The following is a 26,280-nucleotide window of genomic DNA, read 5'->3' as shown; positions in this document are numbered from 1 at the left end:
TTTTGGCAAGAGGCGCTGAGGAATTTTGTGAGTGTCAAAAACTGCATCTCTCCTCCTCCTGCTACTGCTGCTGCTGATGATGGTTATGGTGATTGGCTTTTATTTGTGTCTGCTCGGGTTGTTTTACACACATTACTCTTTCTCCTTCCTCGTTTTCTCCCTCCCTCCCATTCTCTCTCTCAGAGGACTTTTCTGACTTTGTAAAAGTGCTGAGGTGACTTCTCTGTTCCTCTGAGATTCTGTGACTAGCCCTGTTGTGCCCGTCGCCTGTCAATCATGCTGATCTGTAGGATTGACTGATTGATCCCCCCTCTCTCATCCCTCTGCTCTTTGCCCTAGCTTCAGCCCAGTGTGAAAGTCATTAAGTATTTTTGTTGCCCTCTCTCCTCACCCCTCACACACTCCCTCCCTCTCTCCTCACCCATCACCTGTGGACTCCCTCCCTCTCTCTGTTTGTTCACACACTCCCTCCCTCTCCCTTTCACCTTCCCTGGACTCCATCCTTCCCTCCCTCCCCTCACACATTCCCTCTCTCTCCTCTCCCCTCACACACTCCTCTCCTCACCCATCTCCCTCCCATGCCCTCCCTTTGTCTCTGTGGACTCCATGCACACTCTCCCTCTCCTCACCCCTCACACTCCCCCCTCTCTCCTCTCCCCACTCCTCCTCCCTCTCCCCTCTCCCTCCACTCCCTCCCTCCCCCTCTTGCTCCCTCTCTCCTCCATGCCACTCTCTCTCCTCACATCCCTCTGTCCTCCTCTCCCTCGTGGACTCCCTCCCTCTCCTCCCTTTGTTGCTCACACACTCCCTCCCTCCTCTCTCTCCATGCCCTCTGTCCCTTTGTTCTCCCCTACTCCCTCCCTCTCCTCTTTGTTCACACCCTCCCTCCCTCTCCCTAGACCTCTCCCCTAACACAGTCCCTCCTCCCTCTCCCCTCACACACTCCCTCCTCTCCCCTCTCCTCCAGTCCCTCCCTCACACACATGTCCCTCTCTCTCCCCCTCCCTCTCCCTCTCCTCTCTCCTCTCCCCACAGTCCCTCCTCTCTCCCCTCTCCCTCCCTCTCTCCTCTCCCCCTAACACAGTCCCTCCCTCTCTCCTCTCCCCTACACCCTCTCTCTCTCTCCCCTCAAGCACAGTCCCTCCCTCTCCCTCTCCTAACACAGTCCATCCCTCTCTCCTCTCCCCTAACACAGTCCCTCTCCCTCCTCTCCCCCCCCTCACAGTCCCTCTTTCTCTCCTCTTCCCCTCCTCTCCCTAACACAGTCCCTCCCTCTCCCTCTCCCCTAACACAGTCCCTCTCTCTCTCCTCTGCCCTCACTCCCTCCCCCTGTTCACAGTCCCTCCCTCTCTCTTCTTCCCCCTAACACAGTCCCTCCCTCTCTCCTCTCCCCCTAGGTCTCCCTCCCTCTCCTCTAAAATCCCTAGCACAGTCCCTCTCTCCTCTCCCCTAACACAGTCCCTCCAACACAGTCCCTCCCTCACCCTCACTCCCTCCCTAACCTCTCCCCTACAGTCCCTCCCTGTCTCCTCTCCCCAACACAGTCCCTCTCCCTCCATCCCTCTTCTCTCCCCTAACACAGTCCCTCCCTCCATTCCCCTAGACACAGTCCCTCCCTCACTCCCTCCTCTCCCTCTCCCCCTAATTACAGTCTCCCTCCAGTCCCTCCCTCTCCCTCCTCCCCCCCTAACACAGTCCCTCCCAGTCCTCCTCTCCCCCCCTAACACAGTCCTGCCTGTCCTCTCCCCTAACACAGTCCCTCCCTCCTCCTCTCCCCTGTCCCTGGAATTCAGTCCCTCCCTCTCTATCTCTCCCCAACACAGTCCCTCTCTCTCCCTCCTCTCCCCCTCCCCTAGCACAGTCCCTCCCTCCCTCTCCCCTCTCCCTCCCTCTCCCTCTAGCACAGTCCCTCCCTCTCTCCTCTCCCCTATCACAGTCCCTCCCTCTCTCTCTCCCCCCTCCCATCCCCCTCCAGTCCCTCTCTCTCTCTCCCTAACACAGTCCCTCCCTCCCTCTCCTTCCCCTAGCACAGTCCCTCCCTCTCTCCTCTCCCTGAGGAATCCCTCTCCTCCCCCTAACACAGTCCCTCCCTCCTCCTCCCCTGCACAGTCCCTGCTCCTCTCCCCTAGACTCTTATCTCCCCCTGTCCCTCCCTTGTTTCCCCTACACAGTCCCTCCCTCTCCTCCCTCTCCCCTCCTCACAGTCCCTCCCTCTCTCCTCTCCCCCTAGACAGTCTTTTCTGCCCCCTTGTAACAGTCCCTCCCTCTCTCCTCTCCCCTAGCACAGTCCCTCCCTCCCTCCCTCTCCTCTCCCCTCTCAGCACTGAGTCCCTCCTCTCTCCCTCTCCCCTAACACAGTCCCTCCCAGTCTCCTCTCCCTAGCAGTCCTCCTCCCTCTCTCCTCTCCCCTAGCACAGTCCCTCCCTCTCTCCTCTCCCCTAGCACAGTCCCTCCCTCTCTCCTCTCCCCTAACACAGTCCCTCCCTCTCTCCTCACCCCTCACACAGTCCCTCCTCTCTCCTCACCCCTCCTCTCCCCTACACAGTCCCTCCCTCCCTCTCTCCCCTAACACAGTCCCTCCCTCTCTCCTCTCCCCTAGCACAGTCCATCCCTCTCTCCTCTCCCCTCACACAGTCCCTCCCTCTCTCCTCTCCCCTAGCACAGTCCCTCCCTCTCTCCTCTCCCCTAGCACAGTCCCTCCCTCTCTCCTCTCCCCTAGCACACTCCCTCCCTCTCTCCTCTCCCCTACACAGTCCCTCCCCTCTCCCTCCACTCCCTCCCATCAGCACAGTCCCTCCCCTCTCTCCTCTCCCCTACACAGTCCCTCCCTCTCTCCTCTCCCCCCTAACACAGTCCCCCTCTCTCTCCTCACCCCCTCACACAGTCCCTCCCTCCCACAGTCCCTCCCTCTCCCCTAACTCCCTCCCTCTCCCTCTCCCCTAGCACAGTCCCTCCCTCTCCCTCTCCCCTAGCACACCCTCCCTCTCTCCTCTCCCCTAGTCCCTCCCTCTCTCCTCTCCCCTAACACAGTCCCTCCCTCTCTCCTCTCCCCTAACACAGTCCCTCCCTCTCTCCTCTCCCCTAACACAGTCCCTCTCTCTCTCCTCTGCCCTCACTCCCTCCCTCTCTCCTCTCCCCTAGCACAGTCCCTCCCTCTCTCCTCTCCCCTAACACAGTCCCTCCCTCTCTCCTCTCCCCTAACACAGTCCCTCCCTCTCTCCTCTCCCCTAACACAGTCCATCCCTCTCTCCTCTCCCCTAGCACAGTCCCTCCCTCTCTCCTCTCCCCTAACACAGTCCCTCCCTCTCTCCTCTCCCTAACACAGTCCCTCCCTCTCTCCTCTGCCCTCACTCCCTCCCTCTCCCCTCAGCACAGTCCCTCCCTCCTCTCTCCTCCAGTCCCTCCCCTCCCTCCCCTAACACAGTCCCTCCCTCTCCTCCCCTCACAGTCCCTCCCTCTCTCTCTGCCTCCTCCCTCCTCCCCCCACACAGTCCCTCCCTCTCTCCTCTCCCCTAACACAGTCCCTCCCTCTCTCCTCACTGCAGGCCTGTTGTGATGTGATACATACTAAAGATCACCTTTGGCATTACAATACCTTGTGACCAATCAGGGCCCTGCATTGTTTGATACACTGCTGAGTGGTGGACCTGCTATCCATGTGATGGTTTCCTAATGACTGACTTCCTGCTGCTGGGAGGACTGCTTCTTCTCTGAGATACAATCCCTGGCTCTGTCTGGGACCCCACTGTTTGTATTTGAGATGTCACTCTGTTCTGTGTTACTCTGTTGCTCTGTTGAACAGCAGGGCGGGAGAAACAGGAAGAGTGAGCTCTGGCTGCAGAAGCCAAGTGAATGAACGTCTAACAAACTTCTCAATGCCTATATGAAAAAGAAGACATTTGTAAAGCTTCCTTCCTGTGCACTCGTAATCTCAAGCATACAAAGGCCATCCCTCGCACATGCACATTCTCTCTCACTGAAGGGTAACAGCCTTTGACCCTTTAGGGGCCCTGTTGCATTGTCCAGTGAGGGGATGGCTCAGGTCAGGGCAGGGAGGCTGGATGTTTAGGGTTATGCACCGCGTGCAGGCCTCATTCCGTCACAAACAAAGAGAACATAGCACTGCTAAAACAGGCGCATCTACCATTGTGCCCATCCACATTCACTGGCACAGCAAGTCTGTGCCTGTTCAACAGCCTGCCATGGCATTATGTGAGGTCCTGTACAGTAACAATGTCTACATCACTCTACTTTACATGCCAGACATCAGGTACAGGCTGTTTGTACAGGCTTCTACTCTGCTCTAACATGGTGGCATTTCAGTTGACATTTCAGGTTAAAATCTAGTCTATGTCTTTATTCTCCCCTGTTTGATATTCTCTCTCTCTCTCTCTCTCTCTCTCTCTCTCTCTCTCTCTCTCTCTCTCTCTCTCGTCAGTCTGTCTCCTAATAAAAGCAATAGCAGAGTCAGATTCCTTGTGTCCATTCCAACAAGTTTCTGTCCCCATGCTCTAGGGGGATGTAGGCTTGTGTTGCCTATATCTCAGGGGAGGCAGGAAGGAACCCACAGCCACATCCCCAGCCAGGATCCCTCAGAGCCCAGGGAGTTTTACAAGCCTCCTAATGAGAGCAGTAGGGGAATGGAGAGAGGAGAGAGAGGGGGAATGGAGAGAGGAGTGAGGGGGTGGGGAGAGGAGAGAGAGGGGGAATGGAGAGAGGAGTGAGGGGATGGGGAGAGGAGAGAGATGGGGAATGGAGAGAGGAGAGGGAGAGAGGAGAGACGGGGAATGGTGAGAGAGGAGAGAGGGGGAATGGAGTGAGGAGAGAGGGGAATGGAGAGAGGAGAGAGGGGATGGGGAGAGGAGAGAGAGGATGGGGAGAGGAGAGAGAGGGGAATGGGGAGAGAGGAGAGGGGAATGGTGAGAGGAGAGAGGGGGAATGGAGAGAGGAGAGACAGGGAATGGTGAGAGAGGAGAGAGGGGAATGGAGAGAGGGGGAATGGAGAGAGAGGAGAGACGGTGAATGGTGAGAGAGGAGAGAGGGGGAATGGGGAGAGGGGAATGGAGAGAGGACAGAGGGGGAATGGAGAGAGGAGAGACGGTGAATGGTGAGAGAGGAGAGAGGGGGAATGGGGAGAGGGGAATGGAGAGAGGAGAGACGGGGAATGGTGAGAGAGGAGAGGGGGAATGGAGAGAGAGGAGAGTGAGAGAAATCTCAGGAAAGGCAGAGAAAGTGAGAGTGAGAAAGCGCTTTGCCCTTTGTACCGGCGACCATTGTCATTTGGGATAGGGATGTAGTATGTGGAAAGGGACCTAGCTCCTCTGCCAACTACAGTTCATGTGTGTGTGTGCTTATCACAATGCCCCTCCCTACCCCCTACTGCCTCTTAAACTGGAGGAGGGTCACAGACTAAGGATACTCTCCCATCTGCCCACAGCTGTTTATATCAACAGGTGTGTGCGTCAGCAGAGAGTGTGTGTGCTGTGAAGCTGTGATACTCCCTGCTGGAATGGTTAAGTGTACAGTATGTTAATGCCCATTTGTTAAACAGCTTCGTCCTCCAGGGTGTACAGAGGCTGCCAAGCGTTCACATTCTATTAGAATCATGTGGGTTGAATGAGGTAAAGGGACCTTACATAAAGTGTCTAGTGTACTGACGGTGTCTAACTGTATGCGTGTCTGTGTGTCCGCAGGTTCCTCGTATTATGACAACGTGCGGCCGTTGGCCTATCCTGACTCAGACGCTGTGCTCATCTGCTTTGACATCAGTCGCCCAGAGACTCTGGACAGTGTTCTAAAGAAGGTCGGTATCTTCCTCCTCCTCTTCCTCCTTTCCCTCACCTTCCTCCTCCAACTCACACCCCCTCCTCTTCCTCCTCTTCCTCCTCCTCACAACCAGGGTATGTAAACAACATGCCCTGCCATTAGAGAACGTTCTCTATTAACATTCTCATCCAAACTGCTCTGCCTCCCCTTCTCATATAGAGTTCCCATGCTATCTATAGCCAGCACACATTCTGACCCGTCAACAATAGAATAATGTCACAATGGGGGTAAGAGCTACCCCCCTTTATCCCCATGAAACCAGCAGGGCTACTTGACCCCTTGACCCCTATTGGAATGAGAGGTCAGACTGGAGAATGAGAGGAGGCCCTGGAGCCCGGTTGGGGTGGGATTTGAAGTGGAGCTCCAGCAATGGCAGATTAGCTTTGCAACAACCAATCAAAGAGCAGCTGTTTAAGGAGAGTATTTATGTGAATCTGGGCATTTATGGGACTTTCATATTAAGTGAGAAGCCAGGACAGATGCTGATAGTTAATGTTTTTACCGTGGCTTTTGGGTGTGATATGTTGATACTGGGCTTGGGAAGGGAACCAGGCAGAGTGTGGTAAGGTGTGGAGGTGGGGTGGTGACGTGGTCATGGGAATGTTTTACAGCTATTCTCATGAGAGAGTTTGTGTGCGTCAGTAAATGTGTTACATTACACATTTAAAACAGAGTGTGTGTGTGTGTGTGTGTGTGTGTGTGTGTGTGTGTGTGTGTGCATGCGCGCGTGTGTGCGTGTGTGCGTGTGCGTGTGTGTGTGTGTGTCATGTAAACCAGTCATGCTGGCCCTCAGCGGTCTCTCAGTAGTCCTCCATCTTGAGGCCATGTGTGGTGCGTCTCTTTGAAGGTCTCCTCCTGTGAGCTCAGGACCTTGTAAAAGACGGCGGCTCTGTAATTCCCACGGAGGCTCTGTTGACGTGTTTAGTGGTCTGAGGGGAGCTGGTTAAACACGCCCCACAGGCTCTGTAGAGCTAACCCACACGACACCTTGGTTCTACCCACCCGTCTCAGTCTCAGAGTTCCGTGCTCCCGTCTGTCGACATGGCTTGTGGTTTTCCCATGAATCCCTTTGGTAGGGGGTGGCCATGACCCCTTGACCCCTAGCTCTGGCTCCATTAATTTTTAAAACCCGGGTGCGAATGGAAACCTGTTGCCCAATCACCGTCTCAAATTAGACTCTTGACCTCTGTGACCTTGCCTGTCACCGAGGTCATCAGATGACAGGAGCGGGAGGGGATTGAGAATGGGGGTGCAACGTGGTTGAATGGTATAGAAGAGATGGGGGTGGAGCATGGGGGGGGGGGGTCAAAGGTTGTTTAACTCTTGACGGATGGCTGCACACCCCTGCATTCTGCATGTGGCTCCTGGTTGAATTCAGACATGGTGGGTGTTTTGGGGAGGGGGTGTTATTTGGTATTTGTGTGGCAGAAGGGAGGCAGAATTTATTTTCCAGCTGAAGTCTGAACAATGACATTTAATTTCACAGGGTGTTGTTTCAACTGGACTGCACAGGGTTTTCTGTTCTGTACTCCACCTAAAATAGCTCTATTGACTCAAGCCAGCGTGGAGAAAGAAATTAAATTAATCTCATGCCGTTGTATTATATCACACAGAAATCTCTCTCTTCTATTTCTATTGGATTGGTAAGTCTTATCCAAACCACTCAATTGGCAAAGAGAATTTAGAGCACTGATTTAATGGGGAGCTCATTGAAACAGCTTCCCTATTATTGTGAAATGATAGATTCCTCTGAGGTCTAATCATAGATCTGCGTATTCATCTAACTGCGTGAAGCTATATTGGGAGACTCACACAAATACACAGGGAACAGGACAGAGGTCTCACAGGGAGACCACGGAAGCAGAGTCATTCATTTACATTCATTTAGATGAATGAGATAACCTAATGTCTATTACAGAGAGATTTAGGTGAGACAAAGAAACGGTTCATCCTCTTTGCTTAACAGGGGCCAGGGTCAACCCTCTTCCTCTATGAGCTAAGTGGCCTGGGTAGAGTCCTGGGGGTCGCAGGCCAGGGTAGTTTGGGCCAGAGAATGTAAAGGTCCTCTGTGTGGAGTCTTTACACTGTTTTCATAGGAATGTCCTGCTGGTGAGGTGACTGATGAGCGCTGCTGGCTATTTACTGATGCTCTCTCTCTCTTTCTTTCTTTCTTTCTTTCTTTCTTTCTTTCTTTCTTTCTTTCTTTCTTTCTTTCTTTCTTTCTTTCTTTCTTTCTTTCTTTCTTTCTTTCTTTCTTTCTTTCTTTCTTTCTTTCTTTCTTTCTTTCTTTCTTTCTTTCTTTCTTTCTGCCTGTCTGTCTGTCTGTCTGTCTGTCTGTCTGTCTGTCTGTCTGTCTGTCTGCCTGCCTGCCTGCCTGCCTGCCTGCCTGCCTGCCTGCCTGTCTGTCTGTCTGTCTGTCTGTCTGTCTGTCCCAGACCTGGATCAAATACTGACCTCGGTCCAATTGAGGTGTGCTTGAGTTGGCTTGGAATTTGCACTTTTGTAACTATTCTATTGGTTACATAATTGTAACGGAAAAATTAAATAAATGAGAGCTCTGTATTTGTATTAGGTTTGAACTGTCTGTCTACCTCTCTCTTTCTGTTTCTTCGTTAACCTCTGCCTGTCTGTATGTCTGCCTGTCTGCCTCTCTCTTTATGTGTCCTCGTTAACATGCTCCTGTCTGTGTGCCCATCCCACAGTGGCAGGGGGAGACCCAGGAGTTCTGTCCCAATGCCAAGGTGGTTCTGGTGGGTTGCAAGCTGGACATGAGGACAGACGTGAGCACCCTGAGAGAGCTGTCCAAGCAACGCCTCATCCCCATTACACACGAACAGGTGGGCAGAGGGAGAGCAGTGGGGAAAGGATGGAGGGATGAATAAATGAAAGAGGAAAACATAGCAGGAAGGAGACGAATTATAACCCGTCGAATTATAATGAGACACGGGAGAAGAGAGAGACAGAGCCGACCCATTGTCAAACTAGCTTTAACCCTTAACCCAGCGTTGATGTAGCCATCCACAGTTTCTATATCAACGCGCACACATACATTATGTACATATTACCCGATACAAAGAAACACACCGAAGCAGACATTTTGCAGAGGTTGGCGTTCTGACTCTAATATGCTGGGTTTAGGGTGTGGCAGGGTGGGGGGTGGGTATGGGTGTGGCAGGGTGTGGGGTGGGTATGTATAGGATTTATGTCTCAGGAGTTGAGCCACATTTTACCCAGAGATGAAATATTCATGCAGATTTTGGGATTTTGAAACGGTGGAATAAATAGAAAAACAAACTTAGATAAACAAGGCCTTTTATCGCACGCTACCACATCCTCTAATCCAGGGGCATGGTAATGATGGAGGGAACACTACCACATCCTCTAATCCAGGGGCATGGTAATGATGGAGGGAACACTACCACATCCTCTAATCCAGGGGCATGGTAATGATGGAGGGAACACTACCACATCCTCTAATCCAGGGGCATGGTAATGATGGAGGGAACACTACCACATCCTCTAATCCAGGGGCATGGTAATGATGGAGGGAACACTACCACATCCTCTAATCCAGGGGCATGGTAATGATGGAGGGAACACTACCACATCCTCTAATCCAGGGGCATGGTAATGATGGAGGGAACACTACCACATCCTCTAATCCAGGGGCATGGTAATGATGGAGGGAACACTACCACATCCTCTAATCCAGGGGGTAATGATGGAGTCCTCTAATCCAGGGGCATGGAATGATGGGAACACTACCACATCCTCTAATCCAGGGGCATGGTAATGATGGAGGGAACACTACCACATCCTCTAATCCAGGGGCATGGTAATGATGGAGGGAACACTACCACATCCTCTAATCCAGGGGCATGGTAATGATGGAGGGAACACTACCACATCCTCTAATCCAGGGGCATGGTAATGATGGAGGGAACACTACCACATCCTCTAATCCAGGGGCATGGTAATGATGGAGGGAACACTACCACATCCTCTAATCCAGGGGAGGGAACATGGTAATGATGGAGGGAACACTACCACATCCTCTAATCCAGGGGCATGGTAATGATGGAGGGAACACTACCACATCCTCTAATCCAGGGGCATGGTAATGATGGAGGGAACACTACCACATCCTCTAATCCAGGGGCATGGTAATGATGGAGGGAACACTACCACATCCTCTAATCCAGGGGCATGGTAATGATGGAGGGAACACTACCACATCCTCTAATCCAGGGGCATGGTAATGATGGAGGGAACACTACCACATCCTCTAATCCAGGGGCATGGTAATGATGGAGGGAACACTACCACATCCTCTAATCCAGGGGCATGGTAATGATGGAGGGAACACTACCACATCCTCTAATCCAGGGGCATGGTAATGATGGAGGGAACACTACCACATCCTCTAATCCAGGGGCATGGTAATGATGGAGGGAACACTACCACATCCTCTAATCCAGGGGCATGGTAATGTAGTGAACACCACCACATCTTCTTAGCCAGGGACATGGTAATGATGGAGGGAACACTACCACATCCTCTAATCCAGGGGCATGGTAATGATGGAGGGAACACTACCACATCCTCTAATCCAGGGACATGGTAATGATGGAGGGAACACTACCACATCCTCTAATCCAGGGGCATGGTAATGTAGTGAACACCACCACATCTTCTTAGCCAGGGACATGGTAATGATGGAGGGAACACTACCACATCCTCTAATCCAGGGGCATGGTAATGATGGAGGGAACACTACCACATCCTCTAATCCAGGGACATGGTAATGATGGAGGGAACACTACCACATCCTCTAATCCAGGGACATGGTAATGATGGAGGGAACACTACCACATCCTCTAATCCAGGGACATGGTAATGATGGAGGGAACACTACCACATCCTCTAATCCAGGGACATGGTAATGATGGAGGGAACACTACCACATCCTCTAATCCAGGGACATGGTAATGATGGAGGGAACACTGATGGTGGTAGGTAAAAAGGGAGGAGGTGATAAACTGGTCAGCAAATCTGTGAAATCGTCTGCATTTTACGTGTTTCTTTTTAATGCTCACCCCCCCCCCCTCCCTGACATTCACAGAGTGGAGGGGCGGTGGGGTCCTTTCCAGGGGCATGGTAATCACCCCCCATACACACAGGGAACCGACATCCTTTTCCATGATTGGCTGTGGACTGGCTCTGAACTAGCTGTGAGCTGGCTGTGGCTGGCTGTGATCTGGCTGTGGGCTGGCTGTGATCTGGCTGTGGGCTGGCTGTGGCTGGCTGCGAACTGGCTGCGGCTGGCTGTGGCTGGCATTGGCTTGCTGTGGGCTGGCTGTGATCTGGCTGTGGTTGGACACGTGGGCAAAAACCAGATCCACGTCCCCCAAAAAAGCAACAGGAAAGAAACAAGACATGTCAATAAAATAGACAAACAAAATATAGAGTGGGACACCATTAAGCTCATGGACAATGTTTCAGAGGCTCATGTTAGGGCTATTGTGTTTTTGTTCTACGTCATACTCTATTTCTGTCTGAGGCAGCTACTGTACTGTACTGTTCTGACCTGTCTATAATTGCCAGGGAATCTGTCACATACAGTACAAGCGCCAGGCAGGCTCCCAACAATCAACTTTTGCTGATCTAATCCAATATCCCCCAGCTTGTTATCCTGTTGTTGATCTCAAATTGAATTCCGGTAGCAGAGTTGAGGAGTCACAGGTGAGGTGACCAGAGGGTGAACTCTACACATTACACACTAATCTGGCCACGATGTGATAAAGCTTTGCTGCTTGTCAGGCCCATCTCCCCCTCTCTCTGTCTTTCGCTCTCTCTCTCCCTTCCTTAATCTCTCTCCCTCCCTTAATCTCTCGCCTATCGCTCTATCTCCCTCCCTCCCTCTCAATCTCTCTTTCTCGCTCTCTCCCTTCCTTAATCTCTCTCACTCCCTTAATCTCTCGCCTATCGCTCTGTCTCCCCTTCCTCTCAATCTCACTCTTTCTCTCTCTCTCTCTCTCTCTCCCTTCCTTAATCTCTCTCTCTCCCTCCCTCTCAATCTCTCTCCTCCCTCACTACCTCCCTCCCTCCCTTCTCTAAATCGTTGATTCCACCTAATAGAGACTTTTCCTGTGACTGTGTAAGGAAGGAGTCTTGATAGAATCACACCAGGCCTGTGGTTCTGAAAGGCCCCATCTGTGTGTGAGTGAGTGTAATTCCCAGAGAGGACCATTGGAGGTGTATTGTACTGCCTTCTCATCTGGTACTGCATTAGTGCCGGGCTGTCCCCATACAACTCTGGGTGTGAAGACAAACCAAAATAAAACAGGGAAACAGACTTCATCCGGACCAGGCATAATCCAATGCAGAATAAGGAGAGATAGCCAGAAAGGAGAGGGTAAATACAGTACCATAGAATTCTAAACTGAAACTTCATCCATTCAATGTATCCTTTCAGTCAGTGAGCTTTGCTAACACTGGACCTGGGGGGGGGGAGCATGGCAGTACACAGTGCCAGGCAGGCTTTGGACAGACAGTTAGTTTCTCCTCTCTAGTCTCCAATACATATACATGTACCAGACAATGGGAGGACAACTCTGGCCCAATGAGCTCTCTGTGGTGGGCTTTCTGCTCAGTTTAAACAGCAACACCAGAACTTAGCAGGAGAAAGAGGGGAGAGACAGAGTGAGAGACAGAGAGAGCGAGAGAGAGACAGAAAGATAGAGCGAGAGAGAGACAGCGAGACTGAGCGAGAGAGAGACAGAGCGATAGAGAGAGACCAAGAGAGAGACAGTGAGATCGAGAGAGAGAGACCGAGCGAGAACCATAGAAAGAGCGTGAGAGAGAGACAGAGAGATAGAGCGAGAGAGAGACAGAGCGATAGAGAGAGAGAGAGAGACCAAGAGAGAGACAGAGAGAGCGAAAGAGAGAGGGAGAGACCGAGAGACAGAGAAAGTGAGTCATGGATTATTCATTAGATGTAGGGCAGATTCAACTGTCTGCACTGTAGCCATTATGTTTAGACCAGCAGCATCTCTGTATTTTGTATTTATTATGGATCCCCATTAGCTGCTGCCAAGGCTACTCTTCCTGGGGTCCAGCAAAATGAAGGCAGTTTATACAATTTTAAAAACATTACAACACATTCACAGATTTCACAACACACTGTGTGCCCTCAGGCCCCTACTCCACCACTACCACATATCTACAGTACCAAATCCATCTGTGGCTCCTGCTTGTATCTCACTACAATAATGTGAGATCATTGGTGCTAGGTTATGGCACATTAACTGTGGTGGTACCTCAAGAATAACAGTAGATACATGTACACTACTGTTCAAAAGTTTGGGGTCACTTAGAAATGTCCTTGTTTTTGAAAGAAAAGCACATTTTTTGTCCATCAAAATAACATCAAATTGATCAGAAATAGTGTAGACATTGTTAATGTTGTAAATGACTATTGTCTCTGGAAACGGCTGATTTGTTATTGAATATCTACATAGGCTTACATAGGCCCATTATCAGCAACCATCACTCAGCAACCAATGACACGTTGTGTTAGCTAATCAAAGTTTATCATTTTAAAAGGCTAATTGATCATTAGAAAATTGAGCAAGAGGAAAAGTACATTAGAAGACCAGCATCCCAGAGTCATCTCTTCACTGTTGACGTTGAGACTTGTGTCTTGCGGGTACTATTTAATACAGCTGCCAGTTGAGGACTTGTGAGGTGGCTGTTTCTCAAACTAGACACGCTAATGTACTTGTCTTCTTGCTCAGTTGTGCACCGGGGCCTTCCACTCCTCTTTCTATTCTGGTTAGAGCCAGTTTGCACTGTTCTGTGCAGGGAGTAGTACACAGCATTGTACGAGAAATTCAGTTTCTTGGCAATTTCTCGCATGGAATAACCTTCATTTCTCAGAACAAGAATAAACTGACAAGTTTCAGAAGAAAGTTCTTTGTTTCTGGCCATTTTGAGCCTGTAATCAAACCCACAAATGCTGACGTTCCAGATACTCAACTTGTCTAAAGAAGGCCAGTTTTATTGCTTCTTTAATCAGAACAACAGTTTTCAGCTGTGATAACATAATTGCAAAAGGGTTTTCTAATGATAAATTAGCCTTTTAAATTGATAAACTTGGATTAGCAAACACAACGTGCCATTGGAACACAGGCGTGATCGTTGCTGATAATGGGCCTCTGTACGCCTATGTAGATATTCCATAAAAAATCTCCTGTTTCCAGCTACAATAGTAATTTACAACATTAACAATATCTACACTGTATTTCTGATACATTTGATGTTATTTTAATGGACAAATAAAATGTGCTTTTCTTTCAAAAACAAGGACATTTCTAAGTGATCCCAAACCTTTGAACAGTAGTGTACATGCACAAGACAATTGGAGGAAAACTCTGACCCACTGAGCTCCCTGTGGTGGGCTTTCTGCTCATTTTAAACAGCCACACCAGAACTTGGCAGAAGAGACAGGGAGAGAGAGAGATAGAGAGACTGAGAGAGAAACAGAGAGAGAGAGAGAGAGAGAGAGAGAGAGAGAGAGATACAGAGCGAGCGAGATACAGAGCGAGAGAGACCGAGCGGGAGACCGAGAGAGAGACCGAGAGAGACAGTGAGAGACAGAGAGAGAGAGAGAGACACAGAGAGAGAGACACAGAGAGCAAGAGAGAGAGACCGAGAGAGGGACAGAGAGAGAGAGACACAGAGAGAGAGACACAGAGAGCAAGAGAGAGAGACCGAGAGAGGGACAGAGAGAGAGACAGAGATAAAGGGAGAGGTCAGGATCAGATGAGCTCCTGCATTTTTCAGCATTTTCTTTAAAAAAGAAAGATTAGGAGTTAGATCAACTTGGATTTTTTGTCAGGAACACATACTGGATTCTACCCTCTACAACATAACCCCCACTTCAAATCAAAACTTAAAACCTACAACCTGATTTTGGACGGAATTACGGAATCACCTGGAAGGTTCACAACTACCAAGATTTATTTCTCTATACAGCAAATTCTCTGGAAAACAACAGAAACCTGAAAACACCATCCAACCTGGAACTGAGTGAGTAATGCTTAGTCTGAAACTACATTTTAAAAGCCAAAAGCCAAGAAGAAAAATACACAACATTACTTTATAAGGACTGAATTCTAACATAATTCTGCCAAGCTTGATACAGCTTCAACTAGCACAGACATGTCAAGTGAGAGGTGTCAAAGCCCATTAGCCCAACAATGGCAGGAGAGTCACACAGTCGACCCCAACCAAATGGAGAGGCCTTAGAGGCTCCCTCCCGCTGTTCAGAGGTAATTAAAATACAGTATCCTTTGCATGTAAAGAATGATAAGTCAAGAAAAGATTACAAAATGAAGCTCCTTATGGAAAATCAAGAGACACTTTTTGTTGACTATTACAAAAATGGGAACATCAGCAACCTTATCTTCCACACAAACCATCCCCTGGCATGGCACAGTGCTATATTAGCACACTACCCCTTTGTTATGAGAGGGGGGATTAACGAGGGGTGGAAACTCAGAATACTTGATAACGAGGACTCTGAGTCAAGTAATATAAATATCTATAAGTCCGGAACAGTAATGGTACAGGGTAACCCCAAACAGTTTCAGCTGGATTTTCACCTAATCAAAGAATTAGCCCAGCAGGAGAAGCTCTCCCTTGATAAAGATACCCCCACACTGAGCGGGTCAGACCAGACCTCTTCATTATGTAACCCCACAGACGAGCAACCCCCAGCATAGAGTCAACCTCCCAGCACAGATTACCACTCCCTCATTGAAATGAAGGACAAATTCACCCAGCTGGAGATAAGGCAGGTGGAGCTGGAACAGCAGGTAATTACACTTCAGTCAGCACAGACCCAGACAACAGTCCAGCACAACAACAGCCCCTTAACCAGACCCGGAGAGCTGGAGGTGGACAGAGACATATCTGCACTTTGGACAGTATGTGAGACAAATACAACAGGAGAAAGAGGAGCAGAACAGAGCACTAGAGGAGAGTGTCAGACTGCTGGTGGAGGAGAGGTTGAGGGGGATGGAGAGGGTGAGGGGGATGGAGGAGAGGTTGAGGGGGACGGCGTGCGACAGAGAACAACCCACTAGAGAGGTGGCCACCCCCACAGAGAATCCAGCAGAACAGCCCACCTCAGCACCCAACAAAAGTCTCGACACCACAGCAGAACAGTCCACACCAGACCCTGACCATAGAGTCGACATCACAGCAGAACAGACAAATGAAGAACCCCAAGCCCAGTGGCTCTCACCCCCTCTGAGCACCCCCCCTGTCAGCCTGCCTGATAGCCCTTCTGACAACCCCCCCACACCCACTGAGGACAAACACAAGACACAGATTGTACTACTTATGGACTCAAATGGGAAATATATAGAAGAAAAACTTTTTCCCAAACACAGTGTGTCTAAACCAGCGCGCCCTAGACCTTCTGTCTGAGGCCAAACTAGGCTCCCCCAGCCACATAATAATACACACAGGCACAAACGACCTGAGAGCACAGCAAGAAAGAGTGGCCACAGCACTGAAGGGAGTGATTGAAAAGGCTTCTTCTACTTTCCCCAACGCACAAGTGGTTATCTCCACCCTGCTACCACGAAAAAACTTCCACCCTGCTACAATACAGCGGGTAAACGCAAGTATTTCCCGTGACTGTGCCTCAAAACCAAACGTTTTCCTGGCCCACCACTCCACCCTGGACTTGAACAGCCTCTATGACCAGGTCCACCTCTACAAGGCAGCAGTGCCCACCTTTGCCCGAACTCTAAAGGACATCACTCTCAAATGTATCCCCAACACTTCACACAGGAGCAACAGATCAATAGACACCTCACCCAGACCAGCGAGACACCCTCCCAGACCTGCAGGACCCCCCCCTGGACCTACACATAGAGGACCCACGCCAAGAGGAATTACATCCAGACCACCGCACACCCAGACACATCCACACCCCCACCCCAACCAATCAACACCCCCCCACGTCAACCATGCCCACACCCCATTTAGGCCCCCTCAGATCAGACCTATGCCACTCCTGCCCACCCCATGCACCCCACCCCCGCAAAGAGGGCCTCAACATGGAAGCCACACATACACCCAGGTAGTGAGCGGGCAAACAGTCCCAACCCCCACTCTCACACTCGCCCAAGCCAATGGCATGTACCAGATGCTCAGCAGGCTCTGCTCACACTTGCTGGACTGAGGCCAAACCACGACCAACAACATTGGACACTCTATGGAACAAAAAGCATTCACTATATCATCCTGGAATATCCAAGGCCTGAGGTCATCTGCCTTTGGCCTGAAGAGCAGAAACCCAGACTTCACCAAAGAAATCGGTAATACTGACATTGTCATCCTGCAAGAAACCTGGTATAGAGGAGACAGACCCACTGGTTGCCCTCTAGGTTACAGAGAGCTGGTAGTCCCATCCACCAAACTACCAGGTGTGAAACAGGGAAGGGACTCAGGGGGTATGCTAATTTGGTATAGAGCAGACCTAACTCACTCCATTAAATTAATCAAAACAGGAACATTCTACATTTGGCTAGAAATTCAAAAGGAAATTATCCTAACAGAGAAAAATGTCCTCCTGTGTGCTACCTATATCCCCCACTAGAATCCCCATATTTTAATGAAGACAGCTTCTCCATCCTGGAGGGGGAAATCAATAATTTCCAGGCCCAGGGACATGTACTAGTCTGTGGCGACCTAAATGCCAGAACCGGACAAGAACCTGACACCCTCAGCACACAGGGGGACAAACACCTGCCTGGAGGTGACAGCATTCCCTCCCACATATGCCCCCCTAGGCACAACTATGACAACATAACCAACAAAAACGGGTCACAACTCCTGCAGCTCTGTCGCACGCTTGGTATGTACATAGTCAATGGTAGGCTTCTAGGGGACTCCTATGGTAGGTACACCTATTGCTCATCTCTTGGCAGTAGTACTGTAGACTACTTTATCACTGACCTCAACCCAGAGTCTCTCAGAGCGTTCACAGTCAGCCCACTGACACCCCTATCAGACCACAGCAAAATCACAGTCTACTTAAACAGAGCAATACTCAATCATGAGGCATCAAAGCCAAAGGAACTGAGTAACATTAAGAAATGCTATAGATGGAAGGAATGCAGCTTGGAAACCTACCAAAAAACAATTAGGCAACAGCAAATTCAATCCCCTTTAGACAATTTCCTGGGTAAAACGTTCCACTGTAATAGTGAAGGTGTAAACTTGGCAGTAGAAAATCTTAACATTATATTTGACCTCTCAGCTTCCCTATCAAATCTCAAATAGAAAACCGAAGAAAATTAACAACAATGACAAAAGGTTTGATGAAGAATGCAAAAATCTAAGAAAGAAATTGAGAAACCTGTCCAACTACGCATTCACTATGGTGAATCACTAAAACAATACAGAAATACACTACGGAAAAAGAAGGAACAGCATGTCAGAAATCAGCTCGATGTAATTGAAGAATCCATAGACTCTAACCACTTCTGGGAAAATTGGAAACACTAAACAAACAACAACACAAAGAATTATCTATCCAAAATGGAGATGTATGGGTAAACCACTTCTCCAATCGTTTTGGCTCTATAACAAAGAATAAAGAGCAAAAACATATACATGATCAAATACAGATCTTAGAATCAACTATTAAAGACTACCAGAACCCACTGGATTCTCCAATTACATTGAATGAGTTACAGGACAAAATAAAAATCCTCCAACCCAAAAAGGCCTGTGGTGTTGATGGTATCCTCAATGAAATGATCAAATATACAGACAACAAATTCCAATTGGCTATACTAAAACTCTTTAACATCATCCTTAGCTCTGGCATCTTCCCCAATATTTGGAACCAAGGACTGATCACCCCAATCCACAAAAATGGAGACAAATTTGACCCCAATAACTACCGTGGAATATGCGTCAACAGTAACCTTGGGAAAATCCTCTGCATTATCATTAACAGCAGACTCGTACACTTCCTCAATGAAAACAATGTACTGAGCAAATGTCAAATTGGCTTTTTACCAAATTACCGTAGAACAGACCATGTATTCACCCTGCACACCCTAATTGACAACCAAACAAACCAAAACAAAGGCAAAGTCTTCTCATGCTTTGTTGATTTCAAAAAAGCCTTTGACTCAATTTGGCATGAGGGTCTGCTATACAAACTGATGGAAAGTGGTGTTGGGGGTAAAACATACGACATCATAAAATCCATGTACACAAACAACAAGTGTGCGGTTAAAATTGGCAAAAAACACAAATCTCTTCACACAGGGTCACAGGGGGGTTAGACAGGGATGCAGCTTAAGCCCCACCCTCTTCAACATATATATCAACGAACTGGCGCGGGCACTAGAAAAGTCTGCAGCACCCGGCCTCACCCTACTAGAATCCGAAGTCAAATGTCTGCTGTTTGCTGATGATCTGGTACTTCTGTCACCAACCAAGGAGGGCCTACAGCAGCACCTAGATCTTATGCACAGATTCTGTCAGACCTGGGCCCTGACAGTAAATCTCAGTAAGACCAAAATAATGGTGTTCCAAAAAAGGTCCAGTCACCAGGACCACAAATACAAATTCCATCTAGACACTGTTGCCCTAGAGCACACAAAAACTATACATACCTTGGCCTAAACATCAGTGCCACGAGTAACTTCCACAAAGCTGTGAACGATCTGAGAGACAAGGCAAGAAAGGCATTCTATGCCATCAAAAGGAACATAAATTTCAACATACCAATTAGGATTTGGCTAAAAATACTTGAATCAGTCATAGAACCCATTGCCCTTTATGGTTGTGAGGTCTGGGTTCCGCTCACCAAACGACACTTCACAAAATGGGACAAACACCAAATTGAGACTCTGCACGCAGAATTCTGCAAAAATATCCTCCGTGTACAACGTAGAACACCAAATAATGCATGCAGAGCAGAATTAGGCCGATACCCACTAATTATCAAAATTCAGAAAAGAGCTGTTAAATTCTATAACCACCTAAAAGGAAGCGATTCCCAAACCTTCCACAACAAAGCCATCACCTACAGAGAGATGAACGTGGAGAAGAGTCCCCTAAGCAAGCTGGTCCTGGGGCTCTGTTCACAAACACACCCTACAGAGCCCCAGGACAGCAGCACAATTAGACCCAACCAAATCATGAGAAAACAAAAAGATAATTACTTGACACAATGGAAAGAATTAACAAAAAAACAGAGCAAACTAGAATGCTATTTGGCCCTAAACAGAGAGTACACAGCGGCAGAATACCTAACCACTGTGACTGACCCAAAATTAAGGAAAGCTTTGACTATGTACAGACTCAGCGAGCATAGCCTTGCTATTGAGAAAGGCCGCCGTAGGCAGACATGGCTCTCAAGAGAAGACAGGCTATGTGCTCACTGCCCACAAAATGAGGTGAAAACTGAGCTGCACTTCCTAACCTCCTGCCCAATGTATGACCATATTAGAGAGACATATTTCCCTCAGATTACACAGATCCATAAAGAATTCGAAAACAAACCCAATTTGAAAAAACTCCCATATCTACTGGGTGAAATTCCACAGTGTGCCATCAGAGCAGCAAGATTTGTGACCTGTTGCCACGAGAAAAGGGCAACCAGTGAAGAACATGCACCATTGTAAATACAACCCATATCTATGCTTATTTATTTTATCTTGTGTCCTTTACCATTTGTACATTGTAAAAACACTGTATATATATAATATGACATTTGTAATGTCTTTATTGTTTTGAAACTTCTGTATGTGTGATGTCTACTGTTAATTTCACTTTATATATTATCTACCTTACTTGCTTTGGCAATGTTAACACATGTTTCCCATACCAATAAAGCCCTTGAATTGAATTGAATTGAGAGAGTCATGTATTATTCATTAGATGTAGGGCAGGTTCAACTGCAGCTGCATCTGCACTGTAGACATGATGTTTAGACCCGCAGCATCTCTGTGGCTCCTGCTTGTATCTCACTACAGTAATGTGAGATCATTGGTGCTAGGTTATGGTACATTAACTGTCATTGTACCTCAAGAAGAACAGTAGATACTATTCACAACAGCAGGATGTTGTTGATGAGATGATGTTCTTGATGTTGTTGATGATGTTCTTGATGTTGTTGATGATGATGTTGTAGTTGATGATGATGTTCTTGATGTTATTGATGATGATGTTGTTGATGATGATGTTCTTGTTGATGATGTTATTGATGTTGTTGTTGATGATGATGTTCTTGACATTGTTGATGATTATGTTCTTGATGTTGTTGTTGATGGCGAGGTTCTTGATGTTGTTGATGATGATGTTGTTGATGTTCTTGATGTTGTTGTTGTTGATGTTGTTAATGATGATGTTGTTGATGTTGTTGATGATGATGTTCTTGATGTTGTTGTTGATGTTGTTGTTGATGATGTTCTTGAAGTTGTTGATGATGTTGTTGTTGATGATGATGTTTTTGATGTTGTTGTTGATGATGATGTTCTTGATGTTGTTGTTGATGATGTTCTTGATGTTGTTGATGATGATGATGTTGTTGTTGATGATGTTGTTGATGATGATGTTCTTGATGTTCTTGATGTTCTTGATGATGATGTTCTTGATGTTGTTGTTGTTGATGTTGTTAATGATGTTCTTGATGTTGTTGTTGATGATGATGTTCTCGATGTTGTTGTTGATGATGATGTTCTTGATGTTGTTGTTGATGATGTGCTTGATGTTGTTGATGATGATGTTCTTAATGACGATGTTCTTGATGTTGTTGATGTTGTTGTTGTTGATGTTCTTGATGTTGTTGTTGATGATGTTCTTGATGTTGTTGTTGATGATGGTGTTCTTGAAGTTGTTGATGATGATATTCTTGATGTTGTTGATGATGATGATGTTGTTGTTGATGATAATGTTCTTGATGTTGTTGTTGATGATGTTCTTGATGTTGTTAATGATGATGTCCTTAATATTGTTGTTGATGATGATGTTCTTGACATTGTTGATGATGATGTTCTTGATGTTGTTGTTGTTGATGATGTTTTTGATGATGATGTTCTTGATGTTGTTGATGATGATGATGTTCTTGATTTTGTTGTTGATGATGATGTTGTTGATGTTGTTGTTGTTCTTGATGTTGTTGTTGTTGATGTTGTTGATGATGTTGTTGATGTTGTTGATGATGATGTTCTTGATGTTGTTGTTGATGTTGTTGTTGATGATGTTCTTGAAGTTGTTGATGATGATGTTCTTGATGTTGTTGTTGATGATGATGTTTTTGATGTTGTTGTTGATGATGATGTTCTTGATGTTGTTGTTGATGATGTTCTTGATGTTGTTGATGATGATGATGTTGTTGTTGATGATGTTGTTGATGATGATGTTCTTGATGTTGTTGTTGATGATGATGTTCTTGATGTTGTTGATGATGATGTTCTTAATGACGATGTTCTTGATGTTGTTGATGTTGTTGTTGTTGATGTTCTTGATGATGTTCTTGATGTTCTTGATGTTGTTGTTGATGATGGTGTTCTTGAAGTTGTTGATGATGATATTCTTGATGTTGTTGATTATGATGATGTTGTTGTTGATGATAATGTTCTTGATGTTGTTGTTGATGATGTTCTTGATGTTGTTAATGATGATGTCCTAAATATTGTTGTTGATGATGATGTTCTTGACATTGTTGATGTTGATGTTCTTGATGTTGTTGTTGTTGATGATGTTTTTGATGATGATGTTATTGATGTTGTTGATGATGATGATGTTCTTGATTTTGTTGTTGATGATGATGTTGTTGTTGTTGATGTTGTTGATGATGATGTTGTTGATGTTGTTGTTGATGTTCTTGATGTTGTTGTTGATGTTGTTGTTGATGATGTTCTTGAAGTTGTTGATGATGATGTTCTTGATGTTGTTGTTTTTGATGTTGTTGTTGATGATGATGTTCTTAATGTTGTTGTTGATGATGTTCTTGATGTTGTTGATGATGATGATGTTGTTGTTGATGATGTTGTTGATGATGATGTTCTTGATGTTGATGATGATGATGTTCTTGATGTTCTTGATGTTCTTGATGATGATGTTCTTGATGTTGTTGTTGTTGATGTTGTTAATGATGTTCTTGATGTTGTTGTTGATGATGATGTTCTTGATGTTGTTGTTGATGATGATGTTCTTGATGTTGTTGTTGATGATGTTCTTGATGTTGTTGATGATGATGTTCTTAATGACGATGTCCTTGATGTTCTTGATGTTGTTGTTGATGTTCTTGATGTTCTTGATGTTGTTGTTGATGATGGTGTTCTTGAAGTTGTTGATGATGATATTCTTGATGTTGTTGATTATGATGATGTTGTTGTTGATGATAATGTTCTTGATGTTGTTGGTGATGATGTTCTTGATGTTGTTAATGATGATGTCCTTAATATTGTTGTTGATGATGATGTTCTTGACATTGTTGATGATGATGTTCTTGATGTTGTTGTTGTTGATGATGTTTTTGATGATGATGTTCTTGATGTTGTTGATGATGATGATGTTCTTGATTTTGTTGTTGATGATGATGTTCTTGATGTTGTTGACGGTGATGTTATTGATGTTGTTGATGATGATGTTGTTGATGTTGTTGTTGATGATGATGATGTTCTTGATGATGATGTTCTTGATGTTGTTGTTGATGTTCTTGATGTTGTTGATGATGATGATGGTCTCTAAACCCCTCCCTCCTCTCCTCCCTCCCCTCAGGGTAGTGGGTTGGCCCGTCAGATAGGTGCGGTAGCCTACGTGGAGTGCACCTCCAAGGTGTCGGAGAACAGCGTACGGGACGTGTTCCACATCACCACGCTGGCGTCTGTGCGGCGGCCACAGAAGCCTCAGCTGAAACGCAGCAGCTCCCGCCGGGGCCTCAAACGGGTGTCCCAGCTGCCCCTGCCCCCCCTGCCCGGTCGGACTGATACCCTGGATCCTGCCCCTGTCATGCAGAAGGACCGGGCCAAGAGCTGTGTGCTCATGTAGAGACCCACCAAGACAAATATATGTACATACATACAGTACAGTATGATACACAGAAATATATGACAGAAAGAGGAACTCTATTTATTGGTTTTGTTTTGTTCAATTTTATTTTATTTTTTAAAGAAATCCTCTATTATTCTCGTTTTGCACTGCTGAGGAACAAGGACAAAAAACGAAAAAATATGCTTTCGTGTGTGTTTGCAAATCTTTTTGGAGCTGTTTACATTTTTTTTGACTGACTGACTGATGGACGGTGAAGTGGACTGGTTCTCTCGAGATGAAGTCTCAGGGTGGAGAGAGGAGAGGAGGGGAATAGGAAGTGCTACATGGTCCTGGGGTAGGGTTTGTGGAGTGCACTGACTGGGGGATCAATCCTTCACACAAGGACGGCACAACAGCCATCTTTACTGGACGGCTGGAGGAGAAGACTTTCATTCTGTGGAGAAGGTAGTGGAGGAGTTGATTCAGTAAGATGGAACAAGAAACTTCTCAGTGGACAATGGACATGCTTGCTGTTGCTATGCTATATTGTGTTGATACGAGAGGTCGACCGATTATGATTTTTCAACGCCGATACCAGTTAATCGGCCGATTTAAAGAAATATTTGTAATAATGACAATTTCAACAATCCTGAATGAACACTTATTTTAACTTAATATAATACATCAATAAAATGTATTTAGCCTCAAGTAAATAATGAAACATGTTCAATTTGGTTTAAATAATGCAAAAACAAAGTGTTGGAGAAGAAAGTAAAAGTGCAATATGTGCTATGTAAGAAAGCTAACGTTTCAGTTCCTTGCTCAGAACATGAGAACATATGAAAGCTGGTGGTTCATTTTAACATGAGTCTTCAATATTCCCAGGTAAGAAGTTTTAGGTTGTAGTTATTATAGGAATTATAGGACTATTTCCCTCTATACCATTTGTATTTCATTAACCTTTGACTATTGGATGTTCTTATAGGCAGTTTAGTATTGCCAGTGTAACAGTATAGCTTCCGTCCCTCTAGTTAGCGCGCGCTAACTAGCTAGCCATTTCACTTCAGTTACACCAGCCTCATCTCGGGAGTTGATAGGCTTGAAGTCATAAACAACGCAATGCTTGACGCACAACGCACGAAAGTGCTGTTTGCAAAACAGTGCTGTTTGCTGGCAAAACGCACGAAAGTGCTGTTTGAATGAATGTTTACACGCCTGCTTCTGCCTACCACCACTCAGTCAGATACTTGTATGCTTGTATGCTCAGTCAGATTATATGCAACGCAGGACACGCTAGATAATATCTGGAAATATCATCAACCATGTGTAGTTAACTAGTGATTATGATTGATTATTTTTTATAAGATAAGTTTAATGCTAGCTAGCAACTTACCTTGTCTTACTGCATTCGCGTAACAGGCAGTCTCCTTGTGGAGTGCAACGAGAGAGATGCAGGTCGTTATTGCGTTGGACTACTGTAAGGTTGCAAGATTGGACACCCCGAGCTGTCGTTCTGCCCCTGAACAAGGCAGTTAACCCACCGTTCCTAGGCCGTCATTGAAAATAAGAATGTGTTCTTAACTGACTTGCCTAGTTAAATAAAGGTATAACATTTTAAAATTAAAATATTGGCAAATCGGCGCCCAAAATACAGATTTCCGATTGTTATGAAAACTTGAAATCGGCCATTCCGATTAAATCGGTCGACCTCTAGTTGATACTTCCTGTTGCCATGTATGAGAATAGAACCGTGTAAAAGAAATGCTGAAAAGGGACTCTTATTGAGTGGGTAAATGATGGGAGTAGGTCAGACAGAAATACAGTAGTCAGTTTGGCATTGCTTTTGTAACCAGACAGAGTTAACAACATGAAGAATGTGTGGAGTTTTCCTCAGATCATTCGAACCACAAGTGCTTTCTAGAAAAAAGTAACTTTACATATCTGTTTTCGTAATAATTTAACACTATTCAATGTGTCAACTCAGATCATGTCAACTTGATTCACTGAAGCTATTGCTGTTGTCGTTATGTTAAGATGTTACTTTGTGGGAAATATAGCGGTAAAATGTTAGGGCTATTTTACTGTATTTTCACATACTCTAAAAGTCTCAAATAAAGCAACAGCTTGACTGTAGGGAGAAGAGACTTCCTCTCTGACCCATGTCTCTTCATTGTGTTTGAGAAGACATCAGTGCTGTCAGTCACTAACATTACATACAGTGCTGCTTAAAAGTATGTCAACCCCTTGTGCAAATACAGATTTTTTTTTTACCATGAAATCTTCATTTAATCAGAACAAGTCTTTTTGATCTGACATATGTTGGTGTAGAGAAAAGCATGCATGTAGTAGAAGAACAAAATAAAAAAAGAATTACTG

The 26,280-nt window shown here is 46.4% G+C and overlaps 1 protein-coding gene across 1 annotated transcript in view; it reads left to right on the top strand.

Annotated features, from left to right (window-relative positions):
• LOC135555748 (rho-related GTP-binding protein RhoN-like) overlaps positions 1–26,060 on the top strand; it is a 46,582-nt gene extending 20,522 nt beyond the window's left edge. Inside the window, exons 3-5 of the mRNA XM_064988443.1 lie at positions 5,694–5,803; positions 8,529–8,663; positions 23,653–26,060. Coding sequence (XP_064844515.1) covers positions 5,694–5,803; positions 8,529–8,663; positions 23,653–23,922 — 515 coding nt within the window. The 3' untranslated portion in view covers positions 23,923–26,060. The remainder of the gene's footprint in view (positions 1–5,693; positions 5,804–8,528; positions 8,664–23,652) is intronic.
• Positions 26,061–26,280: the final 220 nt, after the last annotated feature.

This window comes from Oncorhynchus masou, chromosome 15 (assembly GCF_036934945.1).
Source record: "Oncorhynchus masou masou isolate Uvic2021 chromosome 15, UVic_Omas_1.1, whole genome shotgun sequence".
NCBI lineage: Eukaryota > Metazoa > Chordata > Actinopteri > Salmoniformes > Salmonidae > Oncorhynchus > Oncorhynchus masou.
Note: the sequence above shows the minus strand (reverse complement) of the source record. Positions and strands in the feature narration are given on the sequence as shown.